Source organism: Molothrus aeneus, chromosome Z (genome assembly GCF_037042795.1).
Source record: "Molothrus aeneus isolate 106 chromosome Z, BPBGC_Maene_1.0, whole genome shotgun sequence".
Lineage (NCBI taxonomy): Eukaryota > Metazoa > Chordata > Aves > Passeriformes > Icteridae > Molothrus > Molothrus aeneus.
In genome coordinates, this window is record NC_089680.1 from 30019461 (window position 1) to 30036850 (window position 17390).

Genomic DNA, 17390 nt, shown 5'->3' on the forward strand with positions numbered 1-17390 from the left:
GTCTCCGCGGTGCGCGGTGGCCCTGGGCGCGGCCGTTCCCCGCCGCTCACGGGGCTCGCCCGAGCTTTCCGCGCGCGCCTCCCGCCGCCCCCGCCAGAGGGCGCCCCCCGCCCCCAGCGCTGCCGGGCCTGCGCAGCAGCGGCGTCGGCCGAGCGCAGGCGCGGGGCCGGGCTGGGGGGCGAGCGGTGGCGGCGGCGGCGGCTGCGGCTGCTCCGTCACGGGAAGGGCGGAACGCGGCGGCGGCGCCCGTTTCCTCCGTCGCGTCTCGGCGGCTGCGGCGGCCGCGGCCGGGCGGCGGAGGAAGGATGGCGTACTTCGTGGAGAGCTTTTGGGTAGGGCAGCGCCGCGGGCCGGTGACGCCGCGGGCGGGACGGGCAGGGCGCGGCGCGGGGCAGCCGCAGTCCCCCCTGCGAGAGCAGCCTCGGCTCTTACGCCACCGCCGGGACTGGGCCGGGGCCTTGCGGCCGGAGGTTCGTGCCGGCTGCGCCCGCCACGGCGGGGCTGGGCCGCGTTGAGCGGGGTACCTGCAGCCCGCGGCAGGGCAAGGGGACCGCCGGCCCTGCCCGCGCCGCCGTGCTCGGGCACCGCTGCGGAGAGACGGCGGGAAGAGGGATGAGGTGGTATGGGATAGGATAGTATGGGACAGGATAGGATGGGGTGGGTATTGCCAGGGGGCGCTGGGCCGAGGGATGCGCGGACGCCACTCTGTGCACTGGGGTCCGACACTCGCACTCAGCACGGTGCCGGGGGGTGACTTGGGCTGCAGTGAGTCGTGCTGCTGTACGGGGAACAGCACGGGCAAAGGGAAAACCGCGCCTCGGCGCTCCGCGCTTTTGTACCGGTAGCTCGTCTCTATGTGCCCGTGAGGAGGTACAGCCGAGGAGCAGTCGGCTTAGGGAAACAACAGGCTTTCCGGCTTCCTTTGGACATGCGATCTTATAAGTCATCTCTACGCAGTTACCTGGTTTTTGAAGTGGGTAAACATATATGGATAAAAAAGTTAAATGGATTGAATTTCGTGTGACATGCAACTAGTTTTCATTGTGACCTTTGCTAGTTTGAAACATTAAAATAAGTGTTCCCATAGTCACCGGACTGCTTACAAAGTTGCTTCTTGTTTAATTATTTTATGTGCCTGTCTACCAAGAAGTAGCAGAAACATAAAAATTGTTGTTGTTTGAGCCTGAAGTGAAAAAGAGACAAAATATCTTCAGACGCATGCGTTTTCTGTTGTAAGCAGCAGTTATGCTTAAAGTTCAGGAAAAAACTAATTTCACAATTACACTATTATGGAATATAGGGCATAGCTCTATATTGTTTAGTTTTGACTCCTTTGCTTTTAACATACTATTAAAATTTAATGCTCAAAGATACTAGATTTGCTCTCTTGGTGTACAAATCTGCTTAATTTGAAGCGACAGTGTGGGAGATCAGTATTAAACTAACATGTGGAAGAATTTTATCTTTCATAAAGATAAGATTAAAATTAATATAAAAAGATGCATTTTGGTTAGAAAAGCTTCTATCTTCTCCTAACATTAAAGCAAAACAGAAGTTGTTTATTCAGCTATCACAACTGAAATTGAGTTTTTTCTATTAAGCTTCGTTATGTACTGTAGTATGTTAATTTAACTGTCTGATCAGTTGTTTTGTTTTGTCAGTAAGTCAGTTAAATTGGTGAAGGCAATGGGCCATTCCTGTATGTTCTGTTTCCACGTCTGTGTCTTCACAAACGCTTCCAGCAAGTATGAGGTGGAAGATATCTACCTCAAGTTCCCATTTCTCTCTTTCTGCTTTAAAGAGTCTCTACCTATAGCTTTGTTAGCAAAACCCCTAGTGTGGTTTACCAATGAGTGCCAAGACATGGGTGATTCCTTCTGTTAGTACAGGTTTTTCTCATATGTCAGAAATGACACAATGTAGGACAAGAAGTTTGTTTGTGTTTGTCTTGCAGTGATGACAAAGACATTAGACAGGGTCTTAACTTGCAAAATTTAACCAAGAAATTTTTGTGATACCATACACAGGGTTTTATTTTGTATAGAAGTAAAATTAAAAGGCATAGGGAATGTTCTGTGTTTCCTGCTGTGGGTGAATATTTTCCAAGATTAACTGTAATGATGGATTTGTAAAATCTGAAAGTATTGAGTTTCTGTATATCCTCAGAACTAGGCATAAATTATAAGTTTGTGCATTTTTAATCATTAGTCATCTTCATTTGCACTAACATTTCAGAATAGGTTATTGTTCAGAATTGCTACTGCTTTGGAAGACTTGGGAAGCAATCCATGTAGGCTCTGAATTGTGGTGAGAAAGTTAAGATGGAAATTAGAAGATACATGAAAATGCACTGAATGCATGATGGCTAAAAATAATGAATAGAAATTTGTAAGGAAAAAGGAAGGTGGTAGTATGTAAAACTTTGGAAGGATTGTCTTGTCGTTTCTTCTTGCCCTTCTAGGTAACCCCAGACAAAATATTTTTGGAAATATGGAATAGGATTGTTATGCTTTTTAAAGCACTGATTTAAAAATGTATCCAAAACATAATTAATATTCAATTATTTTACATAAATGCTGTCATAAATTTGAAATTGTGCATTGGAAATGAAAGTCTGGATCTTAAGCTGTATGATGCTCCCCCTTGATTTAGTAATTCGCTCTTTCCTTCTTTGTTGTAAGTCTTGAAAATTATCCTGAGGCTTTCCTCTTGCACTGCTTTTCAAAGTGTTTAAATAATTGCACACTTTGATTTTGTTGTTGTTAGAGGATGTAAGAAAATTGGATGAGCCTGCTATGTCTTCAGTGTTCTGTAAGAGGTCAATGAGAGATAAATAAAACTGTTTTCAGGATGTGGAAAGCTGAAGTGCAGAGACCTCTACTGTCACTTTAAAAATTTACTATCACTTCAAAAATGTAAGGGTCTGCTAATGCAGCACGACATTCTAGAGCTATTTTCCAAGCCAGGAGGATATTTTTGGGTATCAAAAGTTATGAACTAGTAGTACAGGCTGTAAGTGGCTTTGATTCTTATGACTTGAGTTTTATGCATTCAAGTCACATGTCCAAGTATTCCCAACTCCTAATTAGTGTTGTCATAAAACACTGCATGCTTGCTGCTGTGTATGTGCTACATCAAAACCAGGTCATAATTTAAAGGTAACACTATCATAAACCGTTTCTGTTAACCATAGCTACATTTTGTCACTTTGAGTACACTGTTACTGGTATAGGAGTATGGAAAGTGTTGTTTATCATTGACTTACAGTTTTCTTAACAGTGCAAGTGATTCTTATGACAGTTTAAAGACAAGTCAAGAAAAATAAGCACCTTCCAAACCAGTCAGTGATTGTTTATGAATTGTTTAAAATCAACCAAATTAATTAAACTATTGGAAGTTCTGTGAATAGCTGAAGCTGATTTCTGTGTAACTCTGTGCTTTATAACTCTGGAAGTTCTGGCATATAAAAACATATGTATAAATTGGTTTTGACAATTTAAATTTTTTTTTAATTGATTGCTTTACTGGTAGCTTTTGAGAATGGCTGTGTTGAAGATTTGTTATTTTTTTTTCCCCAAATACTTCTGTGGAGCATAAAATTGGCAGTATCCTGGTTTGATAATTATAGCTTTGTGAAGAAGCTTGCTCTATTAAGGGTAAGAATGTATTGTCTTACAAACTTGTGAGTATATGAGTGGCACAAAGACTTGCCATGTTGACATCTGGAGTTACATTCATATGTCTGTGCAGCACTGCTCTTCTGCTGGGCATACAGCGGGATGCTCTGTTTCAGGAGAGCTGTTGTGCAATATTTACTTCGTATCCTCTCTGTATGTGTGCATGTAGCATGAGTTGGCTGCCTTCCATCTGTTAGTTAAAAAATATTTAAATATTTTTAGTTACCTATATGTGGTGGGAAGTCTCTGTCCTTCCTCATATGCATAGAGCTTCTCTGGAGTTGATCTTTATTTGATATGTTGAAAGAGGAAGGTGAAAATTGAAGTTAACAGGTAATTTTTGTGTCCAGTCTTCTCAGAACTGAAGAAGATGCATTGCTTGTGTAAGCAGATGACTGCCTTTCTTTCACATTTCAGTGCTCTCAATTTTCTACAGCTCTTTCAGACACTCACAAATTGAAACTTACAGATAGGTAACTTTCAAAAATGTAAGACCATAATATTAATCACATGGGTATTTTTATGTATTCAGGGCCCATTAAATTAAATAATTTTCTAGGTAGAAAGCATGGAAGACATGTTATTTATTTGAAACTGCAGCAAGGATTAATATTTTAAAGAACATGACAACTGTGTTTGTCTAAGCAGCTAAAATGAGTTTGCATAGTCCTGAATTTAGTACCTGACCAGTCAGAGTCACCATAATGTAACCATTTATTTGTACTGGGTAAATAGAAAATTGTGTAAGAGAGTACAACTTCTTTACACTAAGAGATGTTAATACTGAATGGTTTTAATCCAAAGGAGACAGAGCTTGCACTCAAACAATTTGATTTGAAATACAGAAAATAAATGCAGCTGCAGATTGCCTAGAAATTTATGGGTGTTTTACTAAATGTGGATTTTAAATTCAGGATTATTTTTATTGCAACAAACAAACTTATTCTTAAAAATGTGAAGTATTTTAAGTAGTTCAGTCCCACAGAGTTCCTGTAATGTGTTTCCTGTTATGCACAAGTCATGGAAATACTGATTTCTGACTACACATTTGCTGATAGGGCTACTTTCATTTCCATGAGGAAATCTTTGTAACTAGTTCTTGATGAAGGGAAATGGAAGAACTGGTTGCTCTTGCTTTCCATGACTTAATTTGTTTTGTGTATGAAGTTGGTCACTAATGCTTCGTTGTAGGCTTATTTAAGTGTTTACTTGTATTTAAAGTCTTGCTTTCTCTAGTGGCTTGCTCTCAGGAGGCATTTATGCTGCAGATATGGAAGAGATTTCTTACAGTAGTGTAGAATAGGAAATCTCACAACAAACACCATCTTCTGAAGAGAGTTTTGTTAGATCTGAGTAAGAAGGAGAAAACTGCTAATGGATTTCAGAGTAATTAAATGGTGCCTATATGGAGAGGGGACCACTTAAATTTTGCTCTCTTATACACAGCTTTACATTTGGTTTTTTATTGAGTAATGACAGGATCACCCTCAACAGACAGTGGTTTACCTAAAAAATGACATTCAGAATGGTCTTTTAAACTGATCTGGAAGTCTGTTACCCAGAGACTGATGTTATACATGACAGCAGAAGATTGTCTTTCTCCACTATGCAACTTGTGGAAGAAGAATCTGCATCTGACTTAACTGTCTGTTATACCTGTGAATGGTATTTGCTTATTAATGGGAATGGAAGGCTTCATCAGTTCCCTCTGCTATATGCTGCATTAATTTATTTTTAAGTAGGTCAGTAATGGTCACAACTATTCCTGCTGCTACTAGAAAGGAGCAAGTAAAAACACCTAATGAAGAAAAAGTGTCTAAGACACAAAATTTCCATGTGCAGAATTCTATACAGTATGTATAGGAAGGAGAAATGTTGAGAAAAGACAACCAAAACACACACAGTGTTGCTGGCATATGTGCATGTAGGAGGATAAATACTTAGCTTTTGTAAATTGAGCAAGTTCTCCTTTTCCCACCACATACATCTGTCTTGTTATGCTAGATACAGAGCCTTAACTCTGATTGCTGCTCTTCATGAATATAACTATGAAATGGAGAAGTTGTGGAAAGGCTGTATAGCTTTTTCTAAAGCAGAACATCTGCTTTCTGCATTGAGCCACTGTACTTAATTTGGTTTGGCTACATGTATGTCTCCAAACATGAACAGAATCATCATCAGGTTAGTCTTTGGTCATGTGAAGAGTTTTGAAGACTGGATATTTGTGCTTTTAGATAGAGCCTGATACAGGTAATATACATTTTACATTGTACTTCACATTATATTTACAAGTGAAGACATGTCTTTTAGGTGTACCAGACTTAAATCAAATAGGCCCTCAAATCTGTGAGCCTGCTTTTGACTTACTGCTTTGTTTAAACTTTAATGTCTTTTGCACATAGGTTCTTAACCTCCGATAACCATTGATAGTGTACAAGAGATGAGGCTTTCAGGGGACTCAGTTGAGGAAAGTATCTGTTCTGTTTCTCTGTTGTGCTTTCTACTATTCATTGTGAAGTCAGGAAAAATAGTAGGACTCATTAGAAAACCTAATTTAAGTGGAAAAAATATTTCCTTTGCAGTAACCTTCAGTTACAGTTAGAGAACAAGATAATGATGGCAGTTGGTTGTTCAGGCTCATTTCATTCTCTAAAGATTTGTGTGGTTACATTTCTGACGGTTTATCAGGAAGGCTGCAGCCAGAGGCTGGGTCATGGCTGTGCTATCCTTCCTGCGTTTCTAAATTGGCAGGAAATTTAGGGAACTCCAGTGTAGAAAAGGCCCATTTAAAAGCTTCCATTATGAAAAGTTTATAAGCGGCCTATGTTCAGCACATTTTGGTAATGTTGGTTTAGCTGGAAGAAGCACCTTAAAGCAAAGAATATTTCACAAAGGAGAATTTTATTAGTTTTTCAGGAAGAAATGCCTGACGTTTATCTGAAAATGTTTATCTATAAATTTGGGTACAGTAACAACTTTGGAGAAGTTAAATAAGAATTATATTCTGTATTCTAATTGAAAATACCAATGAAGTCTTAATTATAATGCAGTGGCATTCCGGGTTTATATTAAGTAACTACCTAAAGTTAATAAGTTAGTGCACCAGTATTCAGAGTTATTGGGCTTTAAACTACAAAGAAAAATGTTTAAATAGGCATGAAAGGGGAAAGAAACTATTTAGACTGGTATTTGAGTAGGACAACATTTGAATAAAGTTGAATTTTCTACTAATTGGTGTTCTAATCTTTCTTTTACTTTTCAAGTTTGTAAAAGCCTTGCTCTGTGGAGAGTCCTTTTAGAGTTTGCTATATTTCCATGTGTGCTGTTTAGTTTTGTTTGTACTTTTTATAGACTGTAATTGCACTTATACCAAACTAATCTGAATTTTGGTGCACCTTTTCAGGTTACAGCTTACTGCAACCATGGAAACTATGACTTTTTTAAGGTGTTTTTTTTCCTTTGGTTTTGTTTTTCCCAATGCTTGGAAGAAGTAAAGCAAATAATCCTGACTAGTAATCTGTATAAAATTGCTTTCAGTTATCTCTTATTTGTAAATTTATGTGTCTCTCTATGGTGTCCTTTAAGGCAACTTGAAACTTAGTGGAAGTGGTCTTAATACCATGGCTGTGGTGAAGTTTTTCCATCCACCCATGACTACTTCTCCTTATTTAAGATGGCAGATCCCTGAATGCCTTCTCCTCCTAGCCCCCCCCTTCTGCTGAGCAATACAGCTTGTTTGTTTCCTTGCAGTGATCTGGATCAGTGGTTCTTGGTTTTATTTGCCAGCTTTATTTTTCAGCTGTATAATTTTCCTGATAAGGTTTGCTTTATGGCTGCATAAACATATTTTTGCAGAACTGAATAGGCAGAAATGTTTGGAAGGGTATAAGTCCAAATTCTCAAGGCTTTTCTCACTGACAGTATAGACCTGCCTTTGTTAAAAGTTCAGGATTTTAAGAATGATGTGGGACTATTTGAATGCATCCAAAAGATGACTACAAGGTTGGTGAGAGTGCTGGAAGACATGTCCTGTGAGGAGCCACTAAGGACCTTGGGCTTTTCTAGTTTGGAGAAAAGGAGACTGAGGTGTGACCTAATTGCTCTCCATAGCTTTCTGAGCATGGGAAATTGGGAGTGTGATGCCCATCTCCTCTCCCTGAGAGGTAAGGATAGGACATGTAGAAATGGTTGAAAACTGTACCGAGGAAGATTCAGATTGGACACTAGGAGGAATTTCTTTATTCTGGGAGGATGGTCAAACACCGGAATGGGGTACTTAGAGACGGTGATCAGTGCCCTGAGCCTGCCAGTATTTAAGGGATATTTGGACAATGCCATCAACACCATGATTAAACTTCTGGTCATTCCCAAAGTGCTCAATCAGTTGGGCTAAATGATTGCTGTAGATCCTTTCCAGCTGAAATAGTCTATTCCATTCTGTGCTATACATCCTGTTCTTTCCCTTCCACTCTGAACATGCATGCAGTTTTCCTGAGGGCACACTTCACACCTTATATAGGAGCATCATTATGGATCTGAAGCTTTTGTGAGAGAGAAGGGGAATGGATAGTCTGACAGGAAAACTTTAATAGTAGCGGTGCTACTATGCTGTGCCTTGCCTTTCTTTCATTATTTCTGTTGTTGCTTTTTTCTGTAAGGAGGAAGTTCATCATAGTGCCAGAGGTCATAAGCTGGCTGAGTTTATTAGTCAGTGCTTAGAGCAGTGTCTCAGTTTTAATAGTGAGGTGTGTCTCACTCACTGGAAAATGTCTTAAAACTTAAGAATAGATAGAGAAGCTATGAGTGAGAAGGAACATATTCGTGATTTTTTTTTAACCAGTTTTATGAAAAGCAGGGGAAGAGAAATGAAGTGTGAAGGATTGGGGAAGTAGAATATCAAGTAATCCTAACTGAATTTTAGTTCATGTAAAATAATGAAAGAGATAAGAGGATAAATGGAGAGTACGGTATGTACGATGTGTTTAATATGATGGGAAGTGAAAGAATACAAGACCCTTAGAAATCTACAACAGAAATGTCTTTCACTATAGCCTAGAAATATATAGATAGAATCGTAGTGGTAGCAGCTGAGGTGATCTTAGTTTAGTTTACATATATGGGATTTATGGAAACTAACAGCAATTGCTAAAAAGCTGAAGCATAAGAAACAACTTCTGATGAAGTGATTAAAATGAAAAGCAGTTATGAAAATGCATAGGTTCAGCATGTTGTGTTTCAGAGTTTTATTTTCTGTTTATCTTTAGGGAGAAAGGAACAATGGCTTTGATGTCCTCTATCACAATATGAAACATGGACATTTGTCAACAAAGGACTTAGCAGATTTTATTAGAGAAAGGTAAGTATTCATCCTATATTTTTAATATAGTACTTGTAGATTTTATTGTTTGTCATTGTGTTTAACAGTAGTGTGCAAAATATGTAAACAAAATTCAATTATCAAAACCCAATTATCATTTTAATATACCTCTCACATTCTACAGGAATATCTATACTTATTTCATTAGTTTAGAACTGAATAGGAACTCTTAAGCATCAGTTACTAACGAGCTTCTAATTTTTCAGGTTTCATTTAAAAGATGAGAATAAAAATCTAGAAGTGTCATATTAGGTGTCCAGCACTTCATTTAAATTATTCCAAATTTTTCATTTGGAAGAAAAAGGAAGAAAAATGATAAGTTATAGTTGCAAAAATTATTAGGCTTACAAAGTTGTTACTATAAATTTGGAATTAGGCTATTAGCAACTGCTGGTATAAACTTTAAAAAATTACACTTTCAGAAGCTGAGACAGGTTTGTTAAAGAAAGAGAATAATACATAGGGACAAGAAAATAATACGCAGAAAATAACACAAGTTCTTCTATATTGGATGGAAGGAACAGGACTGAAATCTGAAAGTAGGACAACTTCCAAAACAGGTGACCTAGTGCTGCATTTAGTTCTTGAACATATGGATTTCCCTTCTGAACAAAATTACTTATATGCCTACTTTGGAATTTTGCCTTTCCTTAGTTACTGACACTAGATAACACATGGAAAATAGTTGCAAGGAATTGATTGAGGACCTGTTTCACTGCTGGCTTCTTGCAGTAGAAGCTGTCAAACTGGAATTCTTCAAAATTTAAGTTTTGGCCTCAAATATATTTCAGTTTAAAAAGTACTTTCAAATTTCCACAAAATATAACCACCACAAATCTGACAGATACTCCATTGCACTACCATTAGTGTCATTTCAAAGTGAATTGGAGAAAATGACAAAAAAAAAATTTCACTAAGTAGAAACAGGTGAGTTCCAGAGTCCAAAGGTGATATCTCCTTTTGTAAAGACTGCACAACCAAGGAATCTTCTGTTTTTCAAATCCCCAGTATCAGAGAATGAATTATGAAGCCACAAAGGGTTCTAGTGAAAACCTGAGTTAGATTTAGCAGAGGGATATCACACTGTTCACATTTAGTATAAATGCTTAATGCTTCACAAACTTGCACTTTTAATATTTGCTTTTTATCATCTGAGTTCTTGAATCTTTCCTTTGATAGCTTCTTTAATTTTTGGAATCATTTAGTTTTTATACCAGCACATCATGGACCTAAGCTGTACCTTACCTGGAGACATTTAAGTTTATTGGTTTTACAACCTTTGTGTTTAGATTTACCTCCATATTTAGATGAGAAACCATCTCACTCTCTCCGCTTCTTGTCTCCTGTATGTTGTATTCTTTGGGCATGCTCCATTTTATTCATATTGGTGCTAAGGTGAAAGGTCTTACGTAAACAGGTAAAAAATAAACTTGCTGCTGTATCTGACTTGGTTTCTTTGCTTTATAATACTGACATAAGTAAACCTTGACAGTTCTTTCTGCACAAAATCCCTAGTAAAAAGAATATGGCATTCTGGGTTTTTTCTATCTATAAGCTTCTTCAAATTAAATTTTTAATTTCAATATTTTTGAAATTAAATAATTATTTTTAAATAACTTCTAAGTTATAAGCATTTGGAGTTAGTAAAGAAAATCTTTGAACCTTTTTCCGCATGTTAAAATGTTTCAGCTCAGGTTTCTGTGAATTATTTCTAGTGTGTTAAATAACATTTAAAGATTAATGACCGTGTATGAATACATGAGGATCCCCATGGGTACTTTATCCTCAGTGAGAGTTCAAGAAATGCTTTTTTCTGTGCATGGATCAGGATGTGCCAAAGAGATATGCAGCCATCTTACAGCATCTTTTGTAAGATCTGTGAAAAAAATTCTGTTCTCATTAACTCACTAAGATAGAATCTGAGTGCTATGTTGCAATTTACTTGACAAAGCTGCACTATTTTTCCTTAAGGGTAAGTTGCCCATGTCGATGATGCAGATCAGCTGCACTAAATTCAGTCCTTTCTAGTGACTTGTTTCCATTGGGATATTAAACCTGCCTTGTGTATTCTTCAGCCCTGTTTTTCTGCTGCCTCTTGATAAGCCAGGCTGCAATTAACAAAAAACAGTTGAAGAACAAATTGATACTCCTTTTCCATAAGAGATGAATGATCAATCACAGCCTAAGCTAGCAGTAGTTTGTGACATATAGTTAGATTCAAAGAAATAGAGAGACTTCAAATATTTGGTGTCCTTTAATAAAAATATTTGAGAGTCCAAGTGTGTGCAGTGAAGCCCTTTGCGGCTGTTGTGAAGTTACTGTGGGATGTCATTCAATTTGCTGGGAAATAAAAATGGTTCAGTAGAACACATTTTTTGATATGGGCCAAATTCTTGGTCTCAAAAAGAAATTGGATTAGACAGTACTTGAGCAGTATTTTACAATGGCTCAGTTGTCTCGTCCGTGATCTCTTTTGCGTATTTATTAATTGCAAAGAAGTTAAGAGATGATGCACACAGTTATCTGTTCTCCTCCTTCTGTAGATTATAGTCTGAATACTGTTTTACAGTACTGTCTTCTGCTGGGAATATGTTAAGTGGATGGGCAACATGTATTAGGAGCCATCTAGATCTAGTATTTTTATGCCTTGGCTTTTGTGTACCTGATTTCTGAACTCTTCCCTATGAAAACTAAATTTACACGCATTTGAATTTCGAATCTGTTTTTCCATTCCTTTTTACACATTGGCTGTTTTCTGTCTTTTTTTTTTTCAGAAGTGGATACATAGGAGGGTGAAAACTGTTGAATAGGCAGAGACAGATCTGAGTTGGTGGTAATACTTTTAACAAGTTGGAGTACTTACCCCTTCTAGGTAGAGCAGTTATCTAGTCAGCTGGGTTTGCTGGAGTCTCCAGACTAGTCAGAAAATATACTTTTTACGAAGTGATTTTGCATGGAAAGAAGAGATGGGTCAGTATGTTTGGATGTACAGACTGCTTAGGGCACAAAAACATGTGTTTGTGAAGCCCCTCTCTGTTACTTGTGCTGTTCAGAATGGTGTTTTAGTTCTGTGTAGCCTAATTGGGGAAGAGTATTGTTTCCTTTTCTCCAGCCTTAGAAATGGTAATGAAAAAATGTGTAAGATATGGAATAACTTTTAAAATTATTGTAATCTTAACCATTTCTTTAAAAAAATATTTCAAAATTTCTGAGATTGTGAAGTTTTTTTGTTGAGAAAAACAAGCATTTGAAACATATTAATTTGTAATAATATTTCTATGCTGTATCTGCCATTCCTGCCTGATATCCTAGAAGGACCAGAAGTTTTGTTCCTTGTCTGTGTTCAGTGACACAGTATTGTTACTGGTCACGTATTAAAAGAACCAAGAGGCAGTTGGATCTGTGGTTTGGAAGTTTGTCATCTGAAGGAGTGAGTTTTCTGGCAGGCAGTCTGTTTAATGTTGGTAAATCATGAGTGCAACAGGTTATCTATCTACTGAAAGGTTAGACACCAGTTCTTAAAATCATCAAATCATAGAATGGTTTGAATTAGAAAGGATCTTCAACATGATCAAGTTCCAACCTCCCCTGTTGTGGTCCGGAACATCTTTCACTAGACCAGATTGCCCAGTGCCCCTTCCTACCTGGCCATGCTTCACTTATAAAGCATGTAGACATTTTTGTTTGTTAAAGAAGTCAAAATAAGAAGGTTGAGCTGCCTGCATAGTTGTTTTTATTTTTCTTTATATTTGTGGAAGATTTTGTAGGTGAACTGTCATGTGTTTGCATGCATTTAAAATCTAAACTTTTTATATTTAAGAAATCACGCTGCTTTTCTAGGAGAGATGTAGGTACAGAAATGTGTTGTTTTTTCTCCAGGAATCTTTCTAATGTTTTTCTGCAGCGATTGCCTGTAAGCATCATAGAAAAAATCTTCTAGATCAGATGAAACTAACAATGCATATGTTTCCATTTAACTTTTAAATGTTTGGCAGATCCCAGGCAAAGACACACATTCAAATGGGTGAAAATTAATTTACTAAGAAAATCATAGTCTGTTAACTGTACAACGGAGTGCTCTGCAAAGTCAGTTGATAGGACAAATGTACTAATTAGTCATCTTTCGGTTCTTAGTCTTTTTTACTGGTGTATGTTAATACTCTGTAATGAATTGCAGAACTCCAGTTTTGTGGAGATAGTTCAGGGAAGTATGTTGTAAATTGGTTCAAAGAAAAGGGATATGGATTTTGGTCAAAATTCTTGTGTTTAAACAGGAAAAATAAGTCACTGAGTTATAAAATCTGGAAAACTTGGATAGACTATACAAATGATTAGTCAAAATACATTGTTCATCATGGCAATTAAAAAAAATCATTGTTTATGTTTGGTGCATGTGTGCTTGCCGTTGTGCAGTGTGCAAGATTTCCAAGCCTTGGAAAGTTGAACTTTTTCTTATCATCTAAGATATGATCATATGTGGAACAAGGATAAAGTGAATTGACTTTCTTTTATGGTGAATAACTTTGCAGTAGATAATATTCAAAATTAAATTTATCTGTTGCATGTTGCAGTTTAATCACCTTCTCCAGATAGATTTCCAACTAACAAACTGGATAGTTATTTTGCAAGTTCAGTAGGTTTTAACACATGCTCCTCTGTTTCAGGTGAATACCCCTACTTTGTTTTCATATTTTCACAAGACAATTCTTTTTGCTTGTAAACTGTTGTTGTGCAGAAGAAAAGAAAACTTCTGTCTCAGGTTATAGTCATGGTATAACTTGAGAGAGGGATGAATTCTTCATCTGCCTTCTTTTCTTCTCTCATGTCCTTTGTAAACATATTACACAGCAGGAAAGAAATTGCTCCAAGTTTTTCAAGAAAAGACAATTACAGTATTTACTCATATCTAGGATGCTTCCTAATCTAAGTTGACACTATATAGTGAATATTGTTTTAGGTGAAAAATTAAAATACTGTGTATTTTTAATAATAGGAGGTTGAGGAAGATTAATAGGGAAGGACTTGCAGGGAGTCACTGCTGTAGTAGGTGATTCCATGCCAATTGACCCTGCAGAGGCTCTGAGGGGGGAATCTGTACCAGCCCTTGGATTTTGCATCTCTAAAAGACGAGTGAAATTGTGTGTTCGAGTGAAGGAAAATATTAGAACACTTTGTGTAGTTTCTAAACTCAAATATTACTGTGTGAAGAACATAAAGAAAAGAACAGCCTACCCCCAACAATAAGACTAAACAAGATCTCGTTTTGTGTGATTGTTCTGTAAATATTTTTTGTTTCTGAGTTTGACTTGTTCTTCTCCCTGTAATGTTTTGTCGCAGGGTTCTTAGATTATTTTTTAAAATATACTAATGTATATTTTAAAATGTATGTACAGCTTTTAAGAGATCATATAAATGGAATAATTTTTAGCTCACGTAAAAAGTCTTCTGTTTTTTACCTTTAGAATGCATATTCAGTCTTCTTACCTTCAAATTTTTGATTGTACTTTTGATGGCTTTCTTTGGCAGGGCAACAATAGAGGAGACATATTCAAGGTCGATGACAAAACTAGCCAAATCAGCAAGCAATTACACACAACTTGGGTAAGTAAGTGTACATAAGAGAGAAATAAGTCACTGTATACATGGTAAGAATCAAGTCTGATTCTGAATATTTTACTGATGATGTTGAAGGTTAGTATAACTTTACCTTTAAAAATGGTTGTTAGGTCTTTAGTAACCATGCAAAAATTCATGCAGACAAAGACAGCACAGTTCTTTGAACTGAAGAAAAAAACCAAAGCCTAAACACAGATAAACTGTCTTCTGTGTTTAAAGCAGAGTTCTTTTCAGACATAGTTAATTCTATTATGTCCTCTCAAGCCTTTGGAAATTATTTTGAAGAGAGAACATATGGCCTGCAAATATGGCAGTGAATTTATTTATTTCTTTTATTTCTGGTTTTTGGGGTGTTACCTATTCTCAGAGATGTTCAGAATGAAACTTTTCCGTAGATTTATTCCACAGTTAAATGGAAGTTTTATACTCCTGGTATGTTTTTAAAAACTAGAATGATTAATGGATACTTTTCCATTAGATAGATTAGGCCAATGTAAACTCAGACTTCTGAGAAAAACTAGATTTTTTTTTTTTATTTATAGTAGTGTAATCTAGAAATGTGGGGAGCTTTCATCAGTGAATAATTTTATAATAGTTGTTTTTGCTCTTTAAATTAACAGGCAGATACAGAACCTTTGAACATAAGAGCTTTAAAGCCTATGGTTAGTATTGATTTTTACCAGCATTAACCAGAATAGCAAGGCAGAAGTATGTCTTTGGAATGCTTGGAGAAAGTCCATTCAGCACAGAAATCTGAATCTGAGAAATGATCCCACCTCTTTGTTCATCTTCATTAATCAGTAAATCCTTTTTAGTGACAGACCATCTTTGCAATATTTTTTCTCCATCTTGTGGCTGCAGTGATGTAAGACAACTAGAGATGTCACTAACCAAGGAATTCCTGATTTGTTCACACTGTTCAAGTATAAACATAATAGTATTTACTACCTGTTAAATTATTTTAAGCTGTTCTTGCACCGTCTTGATGCTTGGCATTGTTGTGTGCTCATCATAGTGTTAAATGAAATTGTGATGTTTTACTTATTAGAGCCAATACAAGTAAAACATTGGATGTTTTGTTTGTTCAAATTTAGGAGGAGAAGTGAACTGTAAACTTACTGATTATTCTGTAGCACTACTAAAAAAATTGCCAACTTAAAGAAAAAAAAAACAGATTAACATTATTTTCCTCAATCCAGGACATTTGCACCAGTTTGGGATGTTTTCAAAACCTCAACAGAAAAACTAGCAAGTTGTCATTTGGATCTTGTGCGGAGATTGCAAGAGCTAATAAAAGAAGTTCACAAGTATGGAGATGAACAGATCAAAGCTTACAAAAAGGTTATTAATTCTTTTTCTTATGTATGCCCAATGAATTGTTAACATTAAAATGGTTTGGTTTTGACAACCATATGATATTTGGCAGACTAAAGAAGATGTTTCAGGAACTTTGGAAGCAGTACAAAATATTCAAAGTATCACTCAGGCCTTGCAGAAATCAAAAGAAAACTACAATGCAAAGTGTGTGGAACAAGAACGCTTGAAAAAGGAAGGAGCAACACAGAGAGAAATTGAAAAGGTAGCTGTCACATCTTTCTTTAATTGTGCTATATTATTATCACTGCTTTTAATGAAGGAATGGGACCACCATTGGGTAAGAAACAACTTATTGCTCAGATAAACATCAGTCTCAGAGGTCATGAGATTTTAAAGGAGCAAGCTGTTGACCGTAGCTCAAAGTAGTCACAAGTTCTTTGTTACAAGACAATATATAACTTTTTAAACCAATGGACAGTCGCCACAAGGTTTATTTTGCTTTTCTAACCTATCACCTTTACTCACTTCTACTGCAATGCAGATACTTTAACCCAGTGGGATATTATGACACATATAGACATAAACTTCCATTATAACTTTTAAACTCTTAACTTACTCTATACAATTACATTACTCTCCTACAGACCTTTCACCATCTTACCCAATACAGTTTCTTACTTAAGGTATATTCTTACTTACAATTATAGAGACATAAGTTTATGATTTTTCTACTTAATGTCTATGTACTTTATTTTTACATCAATCCAAGCTCCTTCCAAGGCTGCAGATCAAACCCCCCCTGTATCTGTGGAAGTTTCTATCTTTCCATTTCCCACAGTGCTACTTATTGTCATACACGTTCACCTTGTATTAGTAAGCGGAATGCTCAGAAAGGATTAAACATAGTTGAAAGTTGTGACTGTTTTGCAATATGCATGATATTGTGACTATCTAGATATGTATTGTTTACACTTATTTATTTGTTTGTTCTTACTGTACTGTAGTTCTAATTCTTCACTTTGTAAATGCCTGCATCAAATGATAGTTTTGTGTAGGGTCTTTAACAGAAATTGTGCCCAATTGTTTTAGCATCTCTTGCATTTTTGAATATATTTTCTTACGTGAATGCTCAATGCCCTTGTAACAGAACTCAGGAATAATTGTGTTATCCCTGCAAAGAGATAAAGTAGCTGTGTACATGAGTATTTGAAGTCTGTTCAATAAAGAAAATGTTATCAACGCTTTCACTGCTGTTTTAAAAGGTTCCAATCTCATGGACCAGAGATTGAAGGGATCTTGACAATGATTCAATACAATTAGTATCTTGAGGTGTATTTAGTACTGTCCTTGGGTTGTGATGGGGGATTGATCCATTCACAGAATCACTCAATGTCTTGGGTTGT

The 17390-nt window shown here is 36.9% G+C and overlaps 1 protein-coding gene across 1 annotated transcript in view; it reads left to right on the top strand.

The window, feature by feature from the left end:
- Positions 1–233: 233 nt before the first annotated feature.
- The window catches only part of FCHO2 (FCH and mu domain containing endocytic adaptor 2), an 80587-nt gene continuing 63430 nt past the window's right edge, over positions 234–17390 (top strand). Inside the window, exons 1-5 of the mRNA XM_066568981.1 lie at positions 234–332; positions 8942–9033; positions 14581–14655; positions 15870–16011; positions 16097–16249. Coding sequence (XP_066425078.1) covers positions 306–332; positions 8942–9033; positions 14581–14655; positions 15870–16011; positions 16097–16249 — 489 coding nt within the window. The 5' untranslated portion in view covers positions 234–305. The remainder of the gene's footprint in view (positions 333–8941; positions 9034–14580; positions 14656–15869; positions 16012–16096; positions 16250–17390) is intronic.